Genomic DNA, 16,475 nt, shown 5'->3' with positions numbered 1-16,475 from the left:
GTCATGCACTGACCTTGGGAGCAGAATCCCTGGAAAGAATGGCTGGGACCCTCACAAATTATGAGGATGGGTATGAGGACAGGTATGAGGACACAGATGGAGATGAGGATAGGGATGGGGATGAGGATGGGGATGGAATCAGGGTTGAGGATGGGGATGAGGATGGGGATGGGAACTGTTATAGGGATGTGGATGCAGATGAGGATGGGGATGCTGATGAAGATAGGGATGGGAATGGGTATAGGGATGGGAACAGGGATGGATATGAAGATGAAGATGGGGACAGGGACAAGAATGGGAATGGGAATGGGGATGAAGACATGGATAGGGATGGGGACGGGGATATGGATGGGGACAGGCTATGCTATGCTGCAAAAGGAGGTGCTTGCAGGGACTGATCCCTGTAATCACTTCCATGTGCCTCAGCAGAGCCTTTGCCCAGGGTGGGATTAGCCCTTCTCATAGCTTGGGCATTAAAAAAAAAGAAATCAATAGGCATTTACTTGGTGGCATTTGGGGCAGAAACAGATGTGCTGAAGTTGGAGGATGCTCGGGGGGGGGGGGGGGGGGGATCCAGATGGACGTAGAAGCCCCACCACCATGGACACTTACCACTCCCTCTGCTAAAATGGACAAACCAGGACAAACCAGTCACCCCCCAGCAGCCCCGCGGTTGGATTCCTGCCAGATGTGACTGCTGTGGGGGGGGCATTAATCCCCGTCCTGCTGAAGGCTCGCATTCACCCTGGGCTCCAATGAGGATGAGGAAGGGCAGGCGAATCCCTGGATCAGAGGCTGTTCTAGGCAGGAAATCCCGGCAGCCTCTTCCCGAAGGCCTGTCAGCCCCGGGGATCTGCAGAGATAAGGGAAGCAGCAGGAAACATGCATCTCTCCTGGGGCGGTCAGGAAAGGAAACTTGATTCCTGGTGACCAAAGCGGGGTTGGAGACTGCAGCAGAAAGCAGACACGTGCACTGGGATGGTTCAGTGCTTTGGGATGTCAGGCAGGAGCAGGGGTGGTGTGAGGCTGGGGTAAGAGCAAGGCTTCAACCAGCTCCAGCATGGCAATATCCCGTTGCCAGCTGGGTTAGTGGGTCACTGTAATAGTGCCCTCGGAGCTTTTGTCCTCCTGGTTATTGGAAACCAGTCCTGCTAGAGGCTGGGCTATTTGGCAGGGAGGGCAACAAGCTGGTGCCATAAACATCCTTCTGGTTTGGTTCTCCTGCACGGAAGGGCAGATTGCTGATCTCCTTGGATCAGCATACGCAAGTATTTTGGCCTTATGTCCTAAGAAAAAAGAGACGTCTAATGGGGGTCATCCCCCCCTACCTTAATAGTTGGAATCTGCTGGATAATTTCAGCCAAATCTGACAGTAGTGTCTCTGAGGGCCCATAAGACCGGACAGAAGAAGAAGAGTCTCTATGAGCTGCCCTCTTTCCTGAGAAGCTGGGCACAGCCTCAGGTTTGAGCTCAACCCTTATGAGCCATCTGAGAATACACAACAGATGCATGGCTGGGGTGAGCCCAGCTTGCTGGCAGCAGGAACAACCTCTACGTTGTGTCAGGGACAAAAGGGGAATCACTGGGTGGGCATGGTCCTCCCATGGGGTGTCTGCTTCCCCTTGGGCCATGTCGAGATATCCCTCCCAGCGGCTTCATCCATGGGTCCATAGCTCCTGGCTGGCCTTGCTGCTTTCCCTGTGGCTGTTTCCTTTCCTGGGAGCATCCCGCTGGGTGCTGACAGCAGGGAAGCGATGGCAGCGGGGCAGATTCCCACCAGTGCAGTACCAGGCTCTTGACATTTCCATTTTTGGGAACAGTTCTCATTAACTTTGGGATCACTTCTTTGCACCAGCTTCGCTCATGACTCACCGCCTGCTCGCCCTGGCCCACCGCTCCTGCACGTGGGGACACCCTTCTCCAGTCTGGCCCAGGAGGTGCATCAGTTGCTCAGGTGCATCATCAAGCATGGGTCTGGAGGTCACTGAGGTGCAAGAGCACCCACCAGATGCCCAGCCATCCCAAGCTACTCTTCTGCTCCTAGGGTTTCTGTCATGGGCTCAGCAGCCTGCAGCTCCTGGAGGGTGTCCACCCATGCTCCAGATGATTTCCATACATGGGTCCATCACACATGCTCCAGCTGTAACCCAACACAGATATTCCTGCTCAAGGCATCAAACGTGTTCTGGGAGAGATGTTGTCCTTGCAGAGAGCTGGGAAGATGGGGTGCTACATTACAGGTAGGTCCATAATATAGAAACCCAAGGTTTTTATAGTTTGAGGACGGTTTCTTGGCCCTGGGCAACTCAGCTAAAGCAGAAGTGTTGGAAAGTGGCTTGGTGCATGGAGAGGAGAAATAATCAAGCTGCTACTCTAAAAGGCAAGATAGCAAGTGCCTTCCTGGCTGAAAAGGTCGTGAAGCTTGGATCTCCCAGCACCCCAGGGAGCTGGAGACTCCTGGGATGGAAACATCACTTCCATGTGGAAAAGCTTCCTGTGGCATCTGAGACACAGCCCAAAGGACTGACCCAGGTTTTAGAACGTATTTTAAGACATAAAGGTAAAGAAAAGTTGTGGGATTTTTTAATCTCTGGGGCTCTCCTTCCTTCCTTCCTCTCTCTAAACACCGCTGCAAAGCTGGTTTTGGTACTGCAGGTGCAGGATGAGCGCACCGAGCCCTGGGAGCTCCCTGTGCTGGGGGCTTGGCACAGAGCTCACAGGGAGCTTGCAAGCGCGCCTGACGCTGACTGATTCCTGCGCACCGTTCCCGCAGGATTAGCCACAAGTTCCTTATTTGGTCCGGGCTCCAGCAAGCTCCCTGGCAGAGGGGATCTCATCTGCCGGGAGAGCAGCCCGGATGGGTTTGTGCTGGGGCTGAGAGCATCCGCCGGGATGGCAGGGAGGGAGCGTGCTCACAGCAGAGATAAAATCAGTCCATGCTCTTTTGCTTCCGGGGGGGTCTTGTGTTTTTGCTGCAGCACAAAGAGCAGCAGGCACAGGTTGCCTCTCCCCATCACCCCCTGCAGGAGGTCCAGCCCTGCCCCATCCCAGGGATGTGTCTCTGGCCCCTCATACACACTGACTGAGCTGACGCAGCTTTGAGACACTCCCTGGGTGTTTATACCCTGAAGCAAGGGTCCTCTGCAGAATGAGGCTTTATTTGCTGCATGGGTTAGGCGTGGGGTGAGCAGGGAGTCTTGGGGAAGCTGTGACCCTGTGGCTTGCACTGCAAGCATTGTCAGAGATGGGGTCCAGGACCTGCTCAGCCCTTGCTCTCCTCTCAAACAGCCCTTCCCATGGCTCTAACGAATCCAAGGCTCTTCCAAAACTTCTCTCCAGCTCATCCCTCCTCGCCTGACCCCCTCGGGCCTCCAGCCCTGACCCCTGCAGCATCCGAGCTCCAGGGTGACTAATCCCAGCAATTAGCCCCGTTCCCTGCATTTATCTGCTTCCTGCCTTTGTCTCCCCCGACAGCCTCTCTGAGCAAATAAGCCACATTTTCCTGGCTCTGGCTCTCCCACCAGCCTTTGTGCTGCAGAGCCTCTCTGAGCTGCATGAGGAGGCTATTCTCACCCGACACGTGTCCCTTCTGCCTGCTGTGACACAAACGGTGACCAAAATAAGCACCCAGCAGTGCTGAGGTCACCCCAGCCGCAGCAGCGGATGGAAGCAATAGGATTTGTTCTTTAAATTGAAGACTGATGCAGACCCAGGGGCATTTCATGCTAAAAGGGATTTTAGGGCTGAGCAATCTGGCTAAATGGGGACAGAGCTCTTGGGTTAGTTGAAAATTCAATGGGAAATAGTGGAACACATAGGCAGCACATCTGGGAGCTGCCTTCTCCACCCAGCCTGTTCCTTGGGACAGGCTGTACATCCACAGGGGAGCTCAGTGGGCCCGCTGAATTTTGGAGGGATGTGAGCCCTCAATGTGTAGGCTTCACCAGGGTCCCACTCTAATGGAGCAAATCAGGCTGCTTTAGTTGATATTTTTTTCCTTTTTTTTTACCTTTCCTGCTATTCCCACCCCCTCTTTTAAGGATCCATCTCCCCTTAAAGTGAGCTTCAGAACCATCCAGAATATGGGCTGCTCTGCAGCAGGTCTAACCCTGGCGAGGGCTGTCTCCTTTGGCTTGGGCTTCTTGGCTGCTTTCACACTGGTGTGGGTTCATATTTGCTCAGGACATGTGTCCCTTCCCCTCAGCAGCTGGGGTGCTCCAGTGGGTGAGCCCAAAAGGGGATCTCTCCTCTGGCCTGGGAGCTCTGTGGAGAGCAGGAAAAGGGGGTAGGGCAGGAGCTGAGGGGTTCTCATACAACACCACACAGGAAGCTGCATCCGAGGAGCTGCAGCTGCAGCACATCTGGCCCGGGGTGCAGCTCCCAGGAGGATGGCGCTTACCCCTCTGCAGCAGCTGCGGCAGCCTCCGATCCAAGTAAACCCCTTCGCTGGCCCCGGGCCGGGGAGCAGAGCCAGGGAAACACCGCAAATCAAGGGAAAGAAAGCGAATAAAAACCCCAACGATTTGCGCCCGGTTCGCTCCCTGGGTGTAGCGCCCGGCACCGCTGCAGGGACCAGCGGGATAGGACAGGATGGGACAGTGGCGGCCACGGAATGGAGACGAGACGGGACGGGGCGGCCGGCGCCACCCCCGGGACAGCGACCCCGCCCGCGCACCGGAGCTCAAGGGACCGGAGCGACAAGCGCGCCTGGACCGCCCCCCCCCGGCTGGCATTCGCTATAGGCGCACCCCAGCACCCGAAACCATCCTCCTTTCCCTTCTCCCCCTCACTCCCTGCCAGGGCTCATTCCCACCCCGTCTCACCCCCGATGCTCTAGGCCCCCCTCCCATCGCCCCCGGCAGGATCTGCCGGTGGAAGTGTTTTGAGCAGACGACCCATGACTCGCCCTTTCCCAAACACTTTCCTTTCTTGTTCCAGTCATCCCACGCCTAGGCCCAACCCTGCCCTGGGCTTTCTGGGTTTGTGCAATGGGGGAAAGAAACATTGCTCCACCGCCCTCTCCTTGCCCAACGTCTTCCCACCCTGGGGCTGCTTTCTTTCCCCCCTTTGGCAGACCTGGCAGGATGTGGTCTCAACGGGGTGCCAGAGCTCCTGAAGTGCAGCAGGAGGAGGTGGCTGCAACACCTGGACCCACTGACCCCATGAGCCAGCAGCTCTGTCAGCGTCCTGCAGATTTCCCGGCTGGCCAGGGTTATTTTCTTCTCCAGGTGAGCTGCAATAACACAGCTGGAAGCAGTCCAGAGGGTTTCTCCTGCCTGGGTCACCTGATGACTCAGAGCAGGTCCGTATTCCCAACTTGAAGGGACCGTGTGCCCAAGCAGCCCCTCCCTAAAACCTCCTCTCCCAGGGACACCATCACAATCGGGATGAGGGGACATGGAGACCAGCCCTGCCAGGCACTGGGTTGTGCCAGCTGCCACTTCTGTTTCTACCTGCCAAATTAAATGAGGGTGTTTGGGCACGTTTAAGATGCTCAGTGCATCTTCCCAGCAAAGAAACCCCATCATCCCAGGAGGAAAAGCACCAGGGTATCATATACTAGGGTGCTCCCCCTCCCCACACCCTGAGATCCCCTGGGTGCAGGACTCTGGGTTGCCTCCCTGACATGTCATCACATCATCTGGGCCATGGGAGCACACCCTGCCCATGTGGGGGGAGCTGTGAATCCCAAAATCCTGCTGCCTGGAAAGAGTGAAAGCCTGAAAGCCTGGTGGGGAAACCGGAGCTGGGAAAGACGACTGGGAAAGCACACCGGGGAGGGGAAGGTGATGCCCTGCTCCCATCTCTGGAGGGACAGTGGTCCCGGGGAAGTGGAGCAGGGCTGGGCTGGGTGATTGAGCGCTCCCGCGCAGGGAGGTCGGCTCTTCTCCACAGGACCCTCCCAGCCTTGTTTGCTCGACATGCAAATATCCAGCAAGAGCTGCCAAAGCCGCCTTCCCCGTTCAGCAGCATCCTTCCATCCGGCTCCCCAGCACGGCGCTGCCTGCCAAAACCCTCCCCGTCTAACGAGCTCTAAATTAGGTTATTGAGACACCGCTACAAACACTTCCAAAGCGAGCACTGAGCTGGAGGAAGGTGAGAAAATCGCAGCACGGCCACCGCGAGCCGTGCCGCTGATGAAGAGCAGACGGACATGGCTTCTTCAGGCAGCGGCGGGGCTCCGGGGAAAGCCGGGCTAGGCGATAACAGGGCTTGGCGGTAAAGCAGGCACCCGCTCGCCACCACCCGGCTGGCAAGGAGAAGCAGTATGGGGTCAGCGAGAGTGTTGGAAAAAAAACCCCAACCCTTGAAATTCCTTGTGGATGCTTCATTTTTTTCCAGCTCCTCATTTGTGTTCTGGGGTTTGTGGCGTGCTGCTTTTTCTTCCGCTTTGGGTTGTTTTTCTGCTGGGTTTTTTTTCCCCCTCTCCACCAGGAATGTGACCGGCAAGAAGAGGGTCACGTCGGAAGCGTGACGAACAGGAGGGATTCGTCATGCGTGGCAATGAGACTTTCTTAAAGTCTCTTTCCCCCGGTCAAATAGCTGCAATTTATGCAAATGAACTAAAAGAAGAGCTAAACAGGGACTCGGTGCATCCCACTGCCCACACTGGTTTCTCTGTCAGGGGAGATGAAGGAGGGTGATGAGTCTGAGGTTATGCTCCCGGCTGCACACCTACCCCAGCCCCAAGCCTGGCTCTACTGGGGGCCGCATCCCCTTCCGCAAAGAAGGACGGTCACCGTGGCCTGCCATGTTCAGCGTCAGACCTTCCAGCAGTAGGGAAAGAGCTGGGAGTAGGTGAAAAGCGTCCCCCAGCCACTGCTGTGCTGAGTGGCATCTCCCATGCACACAGCTGGAGGCATGGCTGGACCAGGAGATGGTCCCAAAAAGCCTTCTCTCTCCCAGGCTTTCCTCATCACCCCGGTACAGAGGGGTGTGAGGATAGGAACAGCAGTATCCCCTTGTCCTTTGAGGTTTCCAGGCAGCTGGTGTGTCTGGGGCAGTACCCGCTTCCAAAGGGATGGATTTTGTCACAGTTCCTCCTCCTCCTCTCCCCAAGCAACCCATTTCTGCTGAATTTGGCCTTCTGGCTTTGTCTGTCTGGCAGGCTGGTGGCTGATGAGGGACTTCCCCACAGTGGAGGGGGAGCCCAGCACTTCGGTCTCTTCCATATCAGAGCAGACTGGCAGCAATGTTCCGTGTATGGGAGCCTGCAGTATCATCACTTCACAACAGCAAGTCCCTGGGACCCACCATGCACGGGTGATGGGGAGCAGAATCCCCCAGCGCCCTCAGTGCCGGAACGAAAGCAAAGCCCAGGCATTTAATTTGGAGAGACAGCTCCTGCAGACAGAGGCAGCTTGCCTGGGACAGGTTTTTGGTTCAAGTGGCAGGTTTCTGCTTTCAATCAGAAGGAGTGTAGACGCTCTGCCCATGTGCAAGCCCCAGCCTGGGTTGAGGACTGTCCTCCCAGCTCTTGGGAATTGGTAAATGAGCTCTCTGGCACTGCTGGGCTCTCCTTCCTAATCTTCATCCTGGTGAAAACCAGAGAGATCCCACCACATCCTCCCTCTGCTCAACTGCCAGGATCAGCCCATAAAGAGGATCCCAGCACTTGGAAAAAGGAGCACATCCACCGGGGCACTGTCAGGCTGCCTGTTTGCCCTCCCCAGCAGTCTCCCTGGCTCATCATCTGCAGGGAGCTGACAACAGCCACAGGTCCAGGGTGCTGGGCCTGCTAAAGGCAGCAGTGGGGGTGGTTTTGAGGCACTGGCTAGGAGGATATTTTTTCTCTGGGCAGGCTGAATTTCTTCTTCCCGGGGCTCCAGGCAGGAGCCAGTCACTGGATTCTCATTCAGCCCTAGCGAAGGCAGCACTTCCACACTGCACGTGTGTAACCACTGCACCACAACAAGTTTTATCTCGATTTCTTTCAGAACTGGAGTTCTCATCGGCACAGAGCACCAGCCACAAACAGTCCCTGCGCTCTCTGCTGGAGAAGTCACCAGCTCTATTCAGATAGCGTGAGAAATGGAGCCCATCACTAAATAACGCCAGGGCTGGTGCCTTGTCTCTTAGAGTTCCTGTCACACCCCTCCTGTCATCTTGATACTTTCCTGTGCTTCCTGTACTCCTCCAGAGTAGTAAAAAGGGTCCTGAAAGCACACAACCATGGTTTCATGCTTATTCATCATCACATGCGTACTGATAGCTGCGATATGTGTTGTGCTGTTGCGTTTCTGTGGCTAGAAAGGCCACTTCTTTTCCTGCAAGAAGCTTCCGGGGCTTCTTCTGGAATTTGCTACCAGGATAGTGAAGTGCTGACAGGGCACAGAGAGGCTGGGAACCCTGTAATGGGATTCTCAGCAGGGTACCACTGCACGGCCAGCATGCTGGATAGGCTGCAGGTAGAAGCGGTGCCTGGTTAGGTTGAAGGCTCAGGCTCTGTAAGTCTCTAAAGATGTACAGGCATGGGCATCCCGAGGAGTGAGGGTGCTCTCTTGAGAGATCATGGGGTGCTGGGCAGCAGTGAAACGCCCCTGGGATAACTGTGTCCTTTCCTGCCCTCCCTACCCCTGTGCAGGAGGTGATCTTGGCCCCAGTCCTGCACCCTGTAACACTCCCAGGGGCTCAGTCCCAGCCCCCCTTCTCTGTCACCCCGCTAAGGGCTCAGCTCAGACCCCCTTACCTGTAACTATACCCTGGGCTCAGCCCTGCCCCTCACCGGCAGCCTCCCGAGGGGGTTCCGCTCCAGGTCCCAAACCTGTGTCGTGCCCCCGGGGTCTCAGCCCTGTGATCCCCGGGACTCGGCCGTGTTCAGCGCACCCACCCTCGCAGGAGCTCTACCCCGTAACCCCGCCCAGGGACCCAGCTGCCACCCCCTTACCCGTACCCCCCGCGGGGCTCAGTCCCCTCCCGGGATTCGTCCCCCTCCCGCAGTCGCGGTTCTCCCGCTCTAGAGGAGCGCTCCCCCAGCACCGCAGCCGCCCTCCGACGGCCCCGGGGAGGGCCGGGCGGCGGGAAGGGGCCGCCCCGGGGGCCGGGCCAGGTCGTGCCGCGCCGCGCCGCTTCTCCCCTCCCTCTCTGCCTCCTTTCCTCCCCCTCGCCGGCGGATGGGGCCGCCCGCCCTGCCGGGCCAGTTGCCGCCGGCAGCCGCGGCGCAGCCCGGTGCGGAGCATCTCATCCCGGTGCGGGATATCCCGATGGAGACGGAGGGTTACCGGTGCCGTAGCAGCCGGTACATTGAGAGCGGGCAGTCGGCGGTGCCCAGCTCGGTGCTGTTCGCTGCCGGGCTGTTGGGTAACGTGCTGGCCCTCCTTCTGCTGGGCCAGCACAGGCGGCGGTCCCGGTCCCCCGGCGGCCGCCCGCCGCGGGTCTCCGCGTTCTACGTGCTGGTGAGCGGGCTGGCGGTCACGGACCTGCTTGGCAAGTGCCTGCTCAGCCCCATCGTGCTGGCAGCCTATGCCTACAATCGCAGCCTCAGCGAGCTGGGACCCGGCGGGCGCACCGAGGGCGAGCCGGGCGTCCTCTGCCAGCTCTTCGCCTTCCTCATGGCCTTCTTCGGGCTGGCCCCCACCCTGCTGCTGCTGGCTATGGCGCTGGAGTGTTGGCTCTCCCTGGGGCATCCCTACTTCTACCGACGGCACCTCACCCGGCGGCTGGGTGCCACGTTGGGGCCGGCAGCGGCAGGGCTCTGCGCCCTTTTCTGCGCCCTGCCACTGCTGGGCTTTGGGGTGCCCATGCAGTATTGCCCCGGCACATGGTGCTTCATCCGCATGGCTGGCGGTGGACCACACCAGCTCGTCTTCCCTGTCCTCTACGCCAGCCTAATGGGCCTGTTGGTGCTGGCCATCGGCACCTGCAATGTGAGCAGCATGTGGCACCTCTACAGCATGGCACGGCGGCAGCCCCGCCGCGGGACCCCCACCACCACCACTGCCCCACGGATGGAGGAGCTCGACCACCTCATCCTGCTGGGGCTCATGACTGTCCTCTTCACCATCTGCTCCTTGCCGCTCATTGTAAGTTATCCCACCAGCCCCCTCCCCTGGAACAGCCCCCTGAACCACCCCATGCCCCGGGTTGTTGCTTTGGGCCACCCCGAACACCTACCACCCCATCCCCAGGGGCTGGTCATTGCATTAAGCCCTTGGAAAATAATCCCTCTTTACCACCACCTCCTCCCAGGGAGGTTGTATTGTTGCTTTGGCCACCTTGGAATACTCCCCCCCCCCGTGACGGTGGGGGTCAGATCACTGCCTGAAGCTCCTTGGAATAACCCTCTCCCCCCCCCCCCAGTCCTGGGGGATCAGGTTGTTGATTTTGCCCTTTGGAATAAACCCTGGCATCACCACCTACTCCTGGGAATTCAGGGCAAAACTCTACCCCCTTCTAAATATTCCCCCACCATGTCATGGGGGTCAAGTCATTGCCTAAACCCCCTTGGAATAATCCTCCCATCAGCACCACTCAGTCCTGGGGGAATCAGGTCATTACTTTGGCCTCTTGGGATAAACCCTGGCACCATCACCCAGGCTCGGAGGTGCTGAGGGGAAATAATTGCTTTAGTCCCCTCCAAATAACCCATCACTGCCACCCTGACCCTGACAGTCAGGCTTTAACACTCCTGGTATAACCCCACCCCAGCACCAGCATTCCTTTCTGGGAGGTTGCTCTCCTCAATGCCCACCACCAACACCACATCCTTCGTGCTTAATTTATTGCTTTAACCCCCATGGGTTAAATCCCCCATCACCACCACTCTGTGCCAGAGCTGTCGGGGGGCGGGGGGTGTGTGTGTGGTGTGTGGGGTGTGTTGAATGATTACTTTGACCTCCTCTGAGTGTCCCCCGCCCTGTCCCAGGGGTCTGGCTGTTGCCATAATGCCCATGGAATGACCCACAGCATCACAATCCCATCCCAGGTTGGGAGGGGTTAATTCATTACTTTAATCAGACTGGTATCACTACACCACCACTACTATGTCTCTGGCCTGGGGACATTGCTTAAACCTCCTTGGAATACCTGCTGCTCCCAACCTCCCCCATCATGGAGTCATTGTGTTTACCCACCCCTCCCTCTCCCCCAAATACCCAGCACCATGTCCCCAGGAGATATCTCATTACTTTAACCCCCGCAAAAGAACACCCCCACACACACCCCGCATCACTACCACTCTGTCCCAGAGGTGTTGGAGGTGTCAGGTAATCACTTTGGCCCCATCTGAGGGACCCCCTGCCATTCCAGGGATCTGGTCATTGCTTTAACCCTCTCCCTCTGACATCACCACCACCTCGCTCCTCTGGGATTGCCCCAGAGGTGTTGAAGATGTTGGGGGGTTGGTTAATTGCCTTAGCCCCTTGAAATAGTTCCCACACACACACCCCGTGCTTATTCCTAGGGAGGTTAATTCATTGCGTTAGACCCTTCAATCCCCCACGCCACCCCACCCTTTCTGTTCCAAACCCCTGGTCCTGGAGGTTCTGGGTAGATCCATCTCCTTTTGAACCACACTGGATTTCCTGACCTGGGGGAAATATGCCCTGAAATCCTCTCACTTCTTCCCCATAGATGGGGGTCTTGCTGGCAGAGTTGGAGATCCCCAGCATGACAGAGCCCTTGCTGCCCCCCCCCCCCCCCCCAAGTGCCCCATGTCCCAGGGCTGGATCCTGCAGCACCACTGCCTTGCCATCACCCTCTGTAGCCAGAACTGGTGCTGCAGGGGGGCTCTCCTGGAATCCGGATGGGGCTTGTGGGTGCTGCCACTGCCTTAGAAGATAACTTCTGCTTCCTGTCCCCTCTATCATGCTCTGGGGCCACATTGTGATGCACCAGCCACTAGCAGCTCCTGCATGACTGGGCTTATACTGGTTTTATAATAACCCTGGCAAAAGCCCTGTGGTCCTCAAACAAGCAGAGCTGCTGGCTGGACCCAGAGGTGGAGGAAGGACCTTGATCCACCAGGGATCACCATCCAGCTATGGTCCAGCCAGGTTATCCAACAGATTCCTGGTGTGATACCGAGTGCAGGGAGGGCAGTGCATGAGGGGTGCCCTTGGGGGCAGAGCAGCACCCACTGCTGCAGCCTCCAGAGGTCAGATGCTTCCTTTACCTTGTGAAACAACCCTGGTTACTGGGGCTACCTCTTCAGCTCTAACCTTCGGGCCCTGATGAGGACATGGTGCCCCAGTGCCATGACCATCCATGACCCAGCCTCAACTCTCAGTTTCAGGGTATGTAACCCACAGCATGTGCTGTTTCAATGCATATATTGAGGGGTTAAAACTTCTTTTGCTGCTCCCAGGGCAATCTTTGTGCTCTCAGCTTTACCCCTGCAGTGAGATCTTAATCTTTCCCTGTTTCTTTGGTTGGTTGACAGATCCGGGCGTACATGGGAGCCTTTGCTGCTGATTTCAATGAGAATGCAGACCTCAGTGCCCTGCGGTTTCTTTCTGTGAACTCCATCGTGGACCCCTGGGTCTTCATCATCTTCCGCACCTCCGTCTTCCGCACGTTCATCCGCAGGGTTTGCAGAAGACTGAATTCCCGGAAAGCCTCCCTGAAAGGGCCTGGACCAGGGGAGGATGGCCAGTTCTGTCCCTTGGGCTGGCGCAGGACAGACACCCCACAGCACGGCTTCCCCTGAGCACGGGGGTCTTGTAGAAGCCATTGGCTGCTGGTGAGCATGAGGAGTGAGTCTTCAGTCCTGCACCCTACTCCGGAGCATCCCAAGGCAGCACAGGGCTGTTGCATGTGGGGACAGCATCCAGCTTGCAGCAAGGGGTGGGTGTGAAGTGTTTGTGCCCCTCCCTGGGCTGCATTTGACCCCGGAGAGGAACTGGGGGGCTCCCAGGTACCTGTGAATATTTCCAAGCATCAGCACTTTGCAAAGGGTTTGGGGAGCACCCGGCTCCAAGAGAGCAGGAGGGTTTTAGTGTGTGACTTCAGGGCACTGGGGATGCACAGGGAGGAGAGGTGTGTGTGTGTCCCCATCAAATAAAAGTGGTTCCGAGCCCTGCTCCATTGCCTTGTCCTGTGCACGATCCCCTTCCATGACAAGGGGAGGTTATCCAGGGCTAGTTCAGGGTGTCACTGGCCTGAGCAGGGTGGGGTATTAGGGAGACTTTTTGGGTATGGAGACTCAGAAACTTAATCAGAAGCTCATGGCTGTGCCAAGAAGCTGGAGAACAGGGGAGGTGCTTTCCTGGGATGCCCATCATCCCTCCTTGGGGTGCCCATCGTCCCTCCCAGGGATGCCCATGGTCTGCCCTGTAACCCCATATCCAGCAGGCAGGGCTGTGGTTTCTCCACTGTGTCTTGCTCTTCTCTCAATAATTGATTTTCTCCAAGTGCTAATGTTGCATTTGTGTTGCTCAGATGGCTACCTGTCCCGCTGTAATTGTTTTAATTTGGTATTTATGATGACCCTGAGCCCTAATAAGAGCAGTAATTGAGATAAGACAGAGCCTGGGATGGATAACCTCACTCTGCAAGCATGCCAACAAGCGATCATTTTAATGAAAGACCCATTTCCGCTGAGCCACATATGTTAACTGGATTTAATATCTGCCTCAAGTGAGCATTTAGGCCAAAAAAATGATGATCACCCAAGTCCCCATCTGCTTATTGTCCTTGGAGTAGACAGGGCAAATAATTCTCTCCCTCTATTTAGCCAAGCCTTGCAAGGTGTAGTCATGTTCCAGCCAATTCTCTTGTGATAGTTACTCTTGGTGTCAAATGGATTCTGGTTTTTGAAGGAAGAAACTCATGCAAATCTACCTTGGGGCTTTTTGGAGGTGACCTGGTTGGGTTGACTCTGGCTGTTTGACCAGACAGGCTCTCCCAGGCTAGAGCAAAGGGCAAACCTGTATTTGGGGATATATTATGGGGGTGTGCAACCTCACCTTCAGGGCTTGCTAAAGAGAAAGAAATGCAGTGAGGGTTGGTTTGCCTATTGGTTTCACGTTACCGGTGTGTTACTGTCTTGGAGATGTCTCACGTGGAACCACAGAGTCAACAGCACCGAGCCTGTGTTGTGGCTTTCACTGGACCTGTTCCACTGCAGAAGGATGAAGGCCAGGTGGGATAACGGCTCTGTAAAATCCTCCTGGTCTGGGATCCCCTCCACCATACGTCCATCAAGACAGATGGACCAGGCACAGACAGGCTAGGAGGTGGCAGCAATGTGAGCCATGGGTGCTTGATGTGTGCACAGGCTGGGAAAGGCCATCATCTGCCTTTGATCTCAACAAGGATTCACTCCTAGAGAACCTCCTGGGAGAGGTCCCTCCCCCATGGTATGTGTATTTAGAGCCCAGGGCAACCATGCAACTAAATTTAGAAAACCCCAAACCAACAAAGGCCCCAGGATGCTTATTAAGGTGCATGAATGCAGCCCCCATCCAAGCCCTGAGATGATGCACACACCCCAGTGTCTGACCCATCCAGGAGTTTATCATGAAAGGAAAGAAATCGTGGAACCGCTGAGCACAGTGGGGGCTTGCAGGCTTCGGGGTGACCCCCATTGTCCCTGCATCATCCCTGTTTCCGCTCCTGAGCCCACGCACCTCCTGGTGACCTTGACACTCTTATCTCGCTCCACTAGCTATTTAATCACCATTCTGCACTAAATGGTGTCCTACCTGCTCTGGGAGCAGACTTGGAGTCTCCAGCCAGCCACCGGTGCCTCCGGCAGCAGACAGCAAGGTTTGCTCTTGGGGCTGAGCGCCAGGCTGCCCTCCGAGCAGATAAATCACTGCTCGTGGGGCCTGGGGCTGCCGTACCGCAGTCTTCTCCAGAGATGGCAGCACGTCTCCAACCAGGACTGCTGCCGAGTCGGCCTGAGCTCACTGGGCACAGCGGCTGCAAGGATGGGCTCTGCTCCTCTCCACCCCAAGTTGCTCCCTTGGGCAATCCACTTTTTAATGCCCAAACGCACCTGGTTTGGGGTTTCAGGAGTTATATCGAAGCTCAGAGCCCCTTCCTATTACTGAGCTTGGAAAAAATGGAAATAGAATAAAAATCATGGTTTAAAAACCTCCCTGCAACTGTGGTTTAGTTGTGAATCTTGCTAGACAGGAACCAAAATAATCCAGAGGCTCAGGGCTCCCCAGCCCAACACTGAAGAGCTGACAGCTGCTGTGTGAGCCCCCCGATCACATCCTCTTCCCAAGCTCCTCACACTGCTCAGTCATGCCCCATGGGTCCCCTCCGTGCCAGATCATTCCTGTGCCAATGATCCTCAAAGGGACAGACCTAATGCTTAATGGAAGCAATAAAGAGACGCTGCTTGGCTCACGCCTGTGGCTCACACCAACGATGCTCTTTTTGGAGCTGTTGTGCTGCGCCAGCGCTGCTGGCTGCCGTGTCCCACACTCACAGTGTCACTGGTGTCACTGGCATCACCTAACCTTGCATCCCTCTCCTTTCTTGGATGTTAACTGAGCATGGTCAGGGTTACTTTGAGTTTTTCTGGCTCATGAAATCAAGGCACAACTTTGCACAAGCTCATTTCCCAGCAAACTGTTTAGTTCTTGCAAAGAGCTCTTTTATTTTATTGTCTGCCTGCATTTCTCAGCCATTCTGGAAGCAGGAAGGCACATGTCTGGGCAGGCAGCAGTGCTGGGGCTGCCAGGCACCACAGCCAGGGCACTGTAAGACACAGCCAGCTGGTGAGGGGTTGGATTTTTTAACCTGTGCACCCAGGTACTTGCACAGGACTGCAAATCAACGTGCCAAAACCTGGACCTGCCACACTGGTACCTGGCCCCTCTCTTCCAGGATGGAGAGTGAGGCTGCTGGCAGCACTGGTACATGAGATAAGGGACAGGGCTAGGAAGCATTTGGAAGGAAAATGATGTCTGGCTTTGCTAAACACAACTCAGAGTTTTTGGTTTAAAAGGATTGAAATTCACCCATGCAGTCATAGAATCACAGAATGGTTTGGACTGGAAGAGACCTTCAAGATCATCCAGTTCCAACCCTCCTGCCACAGGCAGGGACACCTTCCACTAGACCAGGTTGCTCCAAGCCCCTTCCAACTTAGCCTTGAACACTGCCAGGGATGGGGCAGCCACAGCTTCTCTGGACAACCTGTGCCAAAGTCTCACCCCCTTCACAGTGAAGAACTTCCTTATATCTAATCTAAACCTGCCCTCTGTCAGTTTAGGATTTCCTCCCTGCCTGTAATGCCAAAGCCATCCTTTAAAACCCACCAGGGATGAAGCAGGGTCCCAGTGCTCTCCCCAGCTACAGACAGCAAACTCCAGAGGTTGAGTCCTCTTGGCTGAAGGGTTTATATGAAATTCATGCACCTTTCTTACAAGCCCAAAGCTTTTTCTCTAAATGGGCCAACCCTGTAAATCTTCTCTTAGAGGAAAAAAAAGGCCAGTGACCCTTGGGAGGACATAGGAGACTCTGGAGTATGTCCAAAGACTGGCAAAGGAGCTGGTGAAGGGTCTGGAGCGCAAGTCTTA

At 56.1% G+C, this 16,475-nt stretch overlaps 1 protein-coding gene across 1 annotated transcript; it reads left to right on the top strand.

Moving 5' to 3' along the window:
• Positions 1-9,112: 9,112 nt before the first annotated feature.
• LOC134163558 (prostaglandin D2 receptor-like) lies at positions 9,113-13,523 on the top strand. Its single transcript, XM_062618498.1, has 2 exons — positions 9,113-10,022; positions 12,380-13,523. The coding sequence occupies exons 1-2, from the start codon at positions 9,114-9,116 to the stop codon at positions 12,644-12,646; spliced, it is 1,176 nt and encodes a 391-aa protein (XP_062474482.1). The 5' UTR covers position 9,113; the 3' UTR covers positions 12,647-13,523.
• The last annotated feature ends 2,952 nt before the right edge of the window (positions 13,524-16,475 follow it).

Source organism: Pezoporus occidentalis, unplaced genomic scaffold, assembly GCF_034315485.1.
Source record: "Pezoporus occidentalis ecotype Australia unplaced genomic scaffold, CSIRO_AGI_Poc_V1 ctg200, whole genome shotgun sequence".
NCBI classification, from domain to species: Eukaryota; Metazoa; Chordata; class Aves; order Psittaciformes; family Psittacidae; genus Pezoporus; species Pezoporus occidentalis.
This window is presented reverse-complemented; position numbering and strand designations above follow the sequence as displayed.